The 7979-nt window shown below is 24.4% G+C and overlaps 3 protein-coding genes across 6 annotated transcripts; 1 reads left to right on the top strand and 2 right to left on the bottom strand.

Annotated features, from left to right (window-relative positions):
* Nucleotides 1-259: 259 nt before the first annotated feature.
* On the bottom strand, nucleotides 260-4120 carry LOC413689 (solute carrier family 12 member 8). Its single transcript, XM_397130.7, has 10 exons — nucleotides 3411-4120; nucleotides 3174-3354; nucleotides 2953-3098; nucleotides 2648-2879; nucleotides 2369-2570; nucleotides 2055-2289; nucleotides 1658-1978; nucleotides 1424-1585; nucleotides 1166-1344; nucleotides 260-1081 (listed from the first exon to the last, which is right to left on the bottom strand). Exons 1-10 carry the CDS (start codon nucleotides 3606-3608, stop codon nucleotides 922-924), a joined length of 2016 nt encoding a protein of 671 aa, XP_397130.4. The 5' UTR covers nucleotides 3609-4120; the 3' UTR covers nucleotides 260-921.
* A 241-nt stretch (nucleotides 4121-4361) lies between these two features.
* LOC410027 (survival of motor neuron-related-splicing factor 30) lies at nucleotides 4362-6668 on the bottom strand. Of its 2 annotated transcripts, XM_003250331.3 has the most exons (6): nucleotides 6474-6668; nucleotides 6123-6346; nucleotides 5860-6009; nucleotides 5580-5585; nucleotides 4933-5083; nucleotides 4362-4857 (listed from the first exon to the last, which is right to left on the bottom strand). In XM_003250331.3, the coding sequence occupies exons 1-6, from the start codon at nucleotides 6510-6512 to the stop codon at nucleotides 4714-4716; spliced, it is 714 nt and encodes a 237-aa protein (XP_003250379.1). In that variant the 5' UTR covers nucleotides 6513-6668; the 3' UTR covers nucleotides 4362-4713. The 2 variants fall into 2 exon arrangements, with proteins under 2 accessions (XP_003250379.1, XP_393514.1); XM_393514.6 differs by lacking the exon at nucleotides 5580-5585.
* Nucleotides 6669-6872: 204 nt separating this feature from the next.
* LOC726147 (peflin) lies at nucleotides 6873-7919 on the top strand. Of its 3 annotated transcripts, none has more exons than XM_006563916.3 (4): nucleotides 6873-6998; nucleotides 7128-7302; nucleotides 7372-7650; nucleotides 7762-7919. In XM_006563916.3, the coding sequence occupies exons 2-4, from the start codon at nucleotides 7134-7136 to the stop codon at nucleotides 7851-7853; spliced, it is 540 nt and encodes a 179-aa protein (XP_006563979.2). In that variant the 5' UTR covers nucleotides 6873-6998; nucleotides 7128-7133; the 3' UTR covers nucleotides 7854-7919. The 3 variants fall into 3 exon arrangements, with proteins under 3 accessions (XP_006563979.2, XP_006563978.2, XP_016766965.2); XM_006563915.3 differs by having other exon boundaries at nucleotides 6883-7027; nucleotides 7762-7917; XM_016911476.2 differs by having other exon boundaries at nucleotides 6951-7027; nucleotides 7108-7302.
* Nucleotides 7920-7979: the final 60 nt, after the last annotated feature.

Raw genomic sequence — 7979 nt, 5'->3', positions numbered from 1 at the left:
AAAATATTAATGTTTTTTTATATAATAAAACAATTTTAAAAGATTTATAAATATAATATAATTTATAAAATATAAAAATCCAAATGTATAAATGTATATACAAAATTGATTAGAGTAGTTCAGTGATTGATTAAAGTAGTAAGTTTCAAAAAAATTTTTTTTTAATAAATTTTTTAAAGATTTTATATAAGAAAGAAAAAAAAGGTAAGAAATAAAATAAAAATTCAAATTTTTGCTGTTTTATATATATATATATATATATATATATATATATATATATTTGTTAATATATTCATCTCTGACGATACTTATAAAAATGTTAAATAGCATATAAATATGTCATTACTATATATTTACAGATTATATATTATAAATAGTTTGATATTCAACATTATCTTTCGATATCTTTAATAATAGAATATTATAGAATATTATGTTTAACTACAAATTATAAAGTCTATAAAGAATAAATAATCTCACATCATAAGAAATATTTGTTAAAATAATTCACTGAATATATGGACCCTCCATTTTAGAAATGCTTCTGGCAGTATGGCATTTCAATTGTCTAATATTTAATAAACTAGTATGAAAAGTCATGTGACTTCGTTCATTTATCATTCTCTTGACATAGCATATTTTTTTTTCTTTTTATTTAATTACTATTATTGTTAAGGCTATCAGATTGTAATGATATTTTATAAAAAATTTCTTTTATCTAAGATATGAAATTTTCTTAACTAGACTAGTTTTGTGCGGTCAATAATATTGCAAATTACAATGCTCTCCTTCTTATTCCATTCTATTTTAATATAAAATATGATATTTTATAATATGATTCCTATACAATTCCTTTTGTTCAAATAATTTATGTCTGATTTCCATTTGAAATTTTGCCTAGTTATCCTGCAAAAACAATATTCAATCAATACTGACACATTGTCCCGTCACAGTAGCTGTTTGATGATATCTTCTCCTTCCAGCAAAATCTTCGTTTTCTTCATTTAATTGAGCTGAACAAGTTTCAACACCAGGATGCACGGGTGTAACGACAATTTGTTCGTAATCATAAACTTTTCTTCTAAAATTTGTAAATAACATTTCATTAAAACCAATATACATTAAAATATAATCAAGAAAAAATTATAACAATAATAAAAATTACCCCATAATCCTTAACAACAAGATTTTCAACCATTTAAACAATTTAAATTCAGATGAAACACCTGGTTTAACTGCAGGATTAGCATGGCCAATGTAACTCCAAACGAGAAAAACGACAACAATATTAGCAATAGCATAGCTCCAATGAACAAGAAACATAATAAGTAATTTTATAAGACACTATAAAATAAATTCATATTAAATTTACACAATTATATTAAAGTCATTAATTTAATAATGATAATAAAAAAAGACTTACACCTAATAATGAAAACCATCTATTACATAAAGGACTATACCAATTTCCTAATTTATTATGGATATGAATTTTTCGTTCTGAAATATCGGTTCCACTACCATTTTCATCGATACTTGGTGAAGAATCTATATAAACATTATTTTCAGAAAGACTAGGATTTCTCTGAAAATAAAAAATAAAATACTATTACTTTTCTTATCAATAATAATAAATAAAATAATTATCTATACTTACGATTAGATTTTTATGTCTTATTCGTTCGGGGAATAAATTATCTAAATCGTTATCTGTGTCCGTTATCGAATTATTTCTACTTGCAGAACCATAATCACGATCAAATGTTGGAGATTGTGTTCGAAATCTTTGTTCTCTGGATAATTGTATATCGAATGTTTGTGCAAGAGCAAAATATGCATAATCCAAACACGCGTAAGTTAGAAGAAAAGGCATAGTAACAATTGGTGCAAGTGTATTAATTTGACCGGTAATAATAAAAGTTAATGTAACAACAGCAACAACTAACATTGCATATACAGGTACCTTATTTGGTCCTTTCTAAAATTTCAAAATTATTTTAGTATCATAATTATAAATAATCTAAATAATATAAGTTTTTTTGTTATATACTTACTCCTCTTTGCAAACAACTAATTCCTGGTAAAACATTTTGACTAGCAATAGATTGAAGAACACGAGGGGTACCATACATTGCACCCAAACAGCTGCTAAATGATGAAACATAAAGACCTGCTAGTAGCAATACTGAAATTGCTGATACTGTTGATGCAATCATAAAATTCGTAAGCAGTGCCTTTCGAGTACAAGTTGCCGCGAGAAATATTGAAAAACATAAATATAAAAATGTTCTGAAATTAAATTACAAAATTGTAATTAATTTTTTAATGTTGAATGTAATATAAATACTTTCAAACTATTATTTTTTACCCAGTTCCCACAGCTGCTAATGTGCCATTAGGAATATCAGTAGATGGATGTTTTAAATCTCCACTCATATTAATACCAGCTAAAACACCAGTTACTGTAGGAAAAAATACGCCAAAAACTGTAAACCAACTATATCCATCCTGATAGTTGGTAAAAGTATTATTTTTTAAATTTCCTGATAACCAACCTTCAAAACCAGCTTCTATAATTTATATAGGATTATATATATTCACAATAATAATAAAAATATTATAAATTTAACAGATTTTCTTATCTTACCAACATTTATATGAGTAAAACTTCCAACCATAAAATCTACACCAGCAAGCAATAAAATTAATAATAAAATAAATTGAAGTTTTATAACCCATTTGACACCAGCAATATTAATAATAGACAATAAAATAACAGCAGCACAAGCAAAACCTCGTTCTGCCCATGCGGACTCTAAACCCACAAGACCAGCCAGAGATTCTCCAAATCCTAAAACATTTAGAGCACAACCTACCGCCTAAAAGAAATTTTTAAATAATATTCTAGAATTATTATTATTATTATTATTATTATATAATTATTTCATATACTTGTCCAAAACAATATAATAATCCAATAGATCCACCAAATCTTGATCCTAACACATGTGATAATAAAAAATAAACTCCACCACTTTCTACACGACATCTTTCACATATTCCCACAGCAGATAATACTGTTACCAATGCAATGCATACTAAAATAAATCATCAAATTTTTTCAAATTTTTAAAATCAACTATTATTGACATATAGAAACTTATTGTTATTACCTGTACATAAAATTATTAATACAGCATTGAAAGAACCAGCTTGACCTACTATCCATCCTGATCTTAAAAAGACAATAACTCCAAAAATGTTAATTAGACAAGATGTAAAAACTCCATCCCATGTTCCAAATAATACAGGCTGAGAAATAAAAAAATTTGATTTCCACCAAGGATCAGCACTCTGAAAAATATAAGTTTTAAAATCAAATCATATATTTTCTTATTTTAATTACTTACATATTCTTGAGCAAATAATTCATTTGCTCCAGTTTGATACATTTCAGATCCAAATTCTTCGTATTGTCTATTATTTCTTTGTGTTTCATTATTCTTTTGAGTTTCTGTATTATTGTGTAAACCATATCTAGACCAATCGATATCCTTATTGTTTATAACATCTCCATTTGATAATTTATTTCTTTCATTTGACTCCATATCTTCTTGTATATAAATATTTTGTTTTTGTAAAATAATTAATTAATTTTTATTAACAATTAAATCAGTTTTTTTGCTTTCAATCAATTTTAATTTTGTAAAAGTCTTAAATAAAAAATTGACAGGCACATAAAAAATTGTTCTTGAAGATTCATCTTTATATCATCATTTGTGAAAACTATTTAATATACTATTTAATATTTTCAAATAACTCAACAACTAATATAACTTAAATGATATAACCATATCATAATGACAAAAAAAATATCAAATGTACTTAATGTTTATTACAAGATGATTTTTTCTTAAATAGGTTAGAATAAGTTTCTAGTATTTTAAACAAAGCAACAGTTATTATAAATTTCCACGATAATATAGTATTTTAATACATTCATTTTTTCTAATTTATCAACCTCTTATATCAATCTTATCATCTCAAATATATCACCTACTGGTGACGTGTTATTCCACAACAGAGCGACCATTTTTGATTTCTTTAACGACATTAACTATATGTATATTTACTTAATTACCTAACCATAGTATAGAATGTAGTTCATTTTTATAATGTATTATGATACTATTTAATTTGTCATTTTAATTGCTTCAAAATAAAAAATAATTTACTTAACCATAAAAAATTTATCAAAATAAATAATTTTATAGTTGTATATTTAAAAAGTAATTTATATATAGAAATTTTAAAATAATCTTATTCCATAAAAGGATTTAATAAATAATTTCAAAATTTCATTATCTGACTTTAAAATATACATTTATTCGTATTCATTACAGATTATAAACAAATCATATCCACATAAATGTATTGATCTAGAAATACACTCATTCACGTCAATCATTCATTTCATAAAGGTAGAAAATCCAAATATCTTCCAGATATTTGAGGTCATTGTTCATTCATAACATAATATCTACGTACAATCTATGAATAAACCGCTAAACACACTTCATTCATATACTCACAAACATTCTTGCAACACAAAACATACATGTTCAGCTTTTTCAAAACTGAATTCAGTGTAATAATAACAATAATCGATAGTTCTATCTCACGAAATATTAAATTTCATATTTACAATAGCATTCATGCTCCTCTTCTCCATTTTTCACCATTACTAAATTTAGTCATTTCTCGACCGCTTACGCCACAAGTACCAATTCCGACTCGACCATTCACATTTTCTGGCGTTGCAAATATACTTTTTTTAATTACACCTTTTTTTGAAGACTGCATTAAAAAAATACAACAAATTAATAATTTAGAAATGTATAATTGAAAATTTCAATTATTTATTAATAATACCTTATTTGTAAATGCTAGCCATTTATTTTTTTCCATTTCACGTTCCTCTTCAAGTTCTTTAAATCGTTGAAGTTTTCTTTGTTTCTTTTTCTTTAAATATTCCCTTTGTTTATTAGGATCTGAGCCTGCTACTGCAGCGGCTTGCATTTTTCTGAAAATTAATAAGCCCATCATTCATGAAGTTAATTACTAAAAATAAATTTATCAGAATATATCCATATAAAATTTTTTATAAAACATAAAAGATATAGCTGTAATAAATTCTATTAATATATTAATATTGCTGTTAATATTATTAATATGTATTGTAAAATTCATTATGTATAAAAGTACATAGTTTCATTAAATAACATAAGAACATAAAAATATTGATTGCTATTATTTCAGAAACAATAATATTTATAAAAATAATGATGAAATGGAAATAGTTTTATTTTACCTATAAATTTATTAATATAAATTTATTAATTAATAATTAAAAATTTATTCATAATTATTTATTTTATAAATTAATAAACTTTATTATTGTGTTCTTATTATAATACCTTATTATTCATATTTAAATGTGAAATATTATATTATTTAAAAATCACGTAATAAAAAGAATAAAAAAAGAAATTCAACAAAAATCTATTATTTCTTGTTACCTTTTCCTGGATTCCGGCGATGTACAACAGTGCGACACCAAGAGACAAATGAACAATAATGGAATTTCAGATCGAAGCACACCAAACAGTGGAGTGAATATCGTGGCCAATTGGGAATTAAGGAATAAGGAGAAAAATGAACAATTAGTAATCATTGTTTCTTATAAAACTTATCCCGCAATGTTCTCCAAAAAACTGATATGTGCTTAAAATTGCAGGGGAAGGGTCATGTTAATAATGACTATTGATAAATAAAATAAATAAATGCTTGTCAACTCACTTTGATTTTTGATCTGCCCAATCTGATGCTGGCCTTTTAGCTACAGATTTTAACTGACTAAGCATAGTGACATCTGTATTTTTATATTCATTAAAAGTTATATTAACAACACCATCTTCACTTATTGCATCTATGGTTGCCTCATAATATCTAGAAAAATGTAATAAAAATACATATCATTATCATAAATACATTCATTGTAATTAAGAATAAATAACTGTTAATTTATCAAAAATATATATGTAAATTATAACTTCACTTACTTGCCATCTTCGCTCCAAGGTGCCATGCACTGATCACCAACCTTCCACTTATTAGCCAAAACTGCAAGTAAAATAGGATCTTTAGCATCCATGCCATTGGCTTGTCTTTTTTCCTGTTGTTGTGATTTAATTAAATCATGTGTCAACTCTATTACTTCTTCAAGATCAATTTTTAATTTAAGAAGTTCTTCATTACTAGGATCCGTAGTAAGTGCAGCTTCTACCTAAAATAATAAAATAGAATAAAATATAAAATTTATTTCATGTTTTGATATCATAAACAAAAAAGAGATTACCAAAAATGGACTCGTCATTCCATCTTTTGTGATAGGTTAAATATAAAAGTCTCACCTGTTGAAGCTGCAGTTTATAATTCTGTAAATCGTCCATCGTGGAATCAAAATCAGTTACTTATTAACAAAGATTAAAATAATGTTCAACAGTCGTTCTTTTCCTATCTAATACTACTGTCAGAAAAGCAAGCAAAAGCGAACACTAGAGAATACTCTACTCTCTATATGTATACACGATCGTATTAGATACAAAACAATGCGTAAGATGGCAGTGTTATTTTAGCGCGTTAACTATAAAAATATAAAAATTATTAATTTTATTACAATGAAACATTATAAAATAAAATATATTTTTTATTTCATATGAAATATATATGTGTATACAAGCATTATTTTAAATAAGTATTTTAAATAAATTAATAAAGTATTATTCGAATGGTATGAATGATTAGTTATCTATATATGTAACATGTATAATAGATCATACATATATGTATATATCTATACTTTATACTGTAATTGTGTAGTTCTATAGTATGATATTATAGTACTAAATACATCTTATAAATAATACTATTTAACAGTTAGTAAACACTAGTCATGGCTTATCCAGTAATTATATTTCAATTAATATTTTATATATTGAAACATTCTATGAATAAATAAAAAATTTATATTTTATTATTTTAAAGTGAATGTTATCAATTTTTAGAATACAATGTATGGTTCAACTAATCCTGAAACACAAATAAGTCCAGAAGTGCAGCAATGGTTTAGTACTGTTGATAGGGATGGCAGTGGAAGAATCACAGCTATAGAATTAAAATCTGCATTGGCAAATGGACAAGGGGGTACATTTTCAGATACAGCTTGTAGGCTTATGATAGGTATATATTCTTATTATGTTATATATTCTTAAAATTCATTATAGTTTATTAGATAATTTTTTCTTATAGGAATGTTTGACAAGGAAAAAAATGGTACAATAGATTTATTTGAATTTCAAGCTCTTTATAATTATATTAATGCATGGCTAGGTGTCTTTCGTGGTTTTGATCATAATAATTCTGGAAGTATACAAGAAAATGAATTAAGTACAGCTTTAACTCAAATGGGATATAGATTAAGTCCAAAATTCATTTCATTTTTAATAAAAAAAAGTGATCCTATTGGTCATTCTACTATCACTATAGATCAATTTATTGTATTATGTGTTCAAATTCAGAGATTTACAGGTAAATAAATATTTAAAAATAAATAAAAAAATTAAAATAATAAAAATGTTAAATATTAAACTTTATATATATATTATTTATATTAATATCATTTTTAACTTCTTTTTTCAGATGCTTTTCGAATAAGAGATAATGAACAAACAGGAGTAATCACTATTGGATTTGAAGATTTTTTAGAAGTTGCACTTAATTGTAGTGTATAATAATTTTTTTTATTAAATTTATAATTATATTTATTTTAAAATACAAAAATTAGTAGTAATTTAATATTTCAAAATATTAGAATTATAAACATTTGTACCTTATTATTCTTAATTATTCTTATTTAT

This window comes from Apis mellifera, linkage group LG3 (genome assembly GCF_003254395.2).
Source record: "Apis mellifera strain DH4 linkage group LG3, Amel_HAv3.1, whole genome shotgun sequence".
Lineage (NCBI taxonomy): Eukaryota > Metazoa > Arthropoda > Insecta > Hymenoptera > Apidae > Apis > Apis mellifera.
Note: the sequence above shows the minus strand (reverse complement) of the source record. Positions and strands in the feature narration are given on the sequence as shown.

Coding starts and splice junctions, on each gene's coding strand:
- LOC413689 (XM_397130.7), bottom strand. CDS start 3,608: ATGGAGTCAAATGAAAGAAATAAATTATCAAATGGAGATGTTATAAAC. Junction 3,355..3,410: donor AATTATTTGCTCAAGAATAT/GTAAGTAATTAA, acceptor TATATTTTTCAG/AGTGCTGATCCTTGGTGGAA. Junction 1,586..1,657: donor TAAGACATAAAAATCTAATC/GTAAGTATAGAT, acceptor TTTTATTTTCAG/AGAAATCCTAGTCTTTCTGA.
- LOC726147 (XM_006563915.3), top strand. Junction 7,303..7,371: donor AGCTTGTAGGCTTATGATAG/GTATATATTCTT, acceptor TTTTTCTTATAG/GAATGTTTGACAAGGAAAAA. Junction 7,651..7,761: donor TCAAATTCAGAGATTTACAG/GTAAATAAATAT, acceptor TTCTTTTTTCAG/ATGCTTTTCGAATAAGAGAT.
- LOC410027 (XM_003250331.3), bottom strand. CDS start 6,512: ATGGACGATTTACAGAATTATAAACTGCAGCTTCAACAG. Junction 6,010..6,122: donor CCTTGGAGCGAAGATGGCAA/GTAAGTGAAGTT, acceptor ACATTTTTCTAG/ATATTATGAGGCAACCATAG. Junction 4,858..4,932: donor GGCTAGCATTTACAAATAAG/GTATTATTAATA, acceptor TTTTTAATGCAG/TCTTCAAAAAAAGGTGTAAT.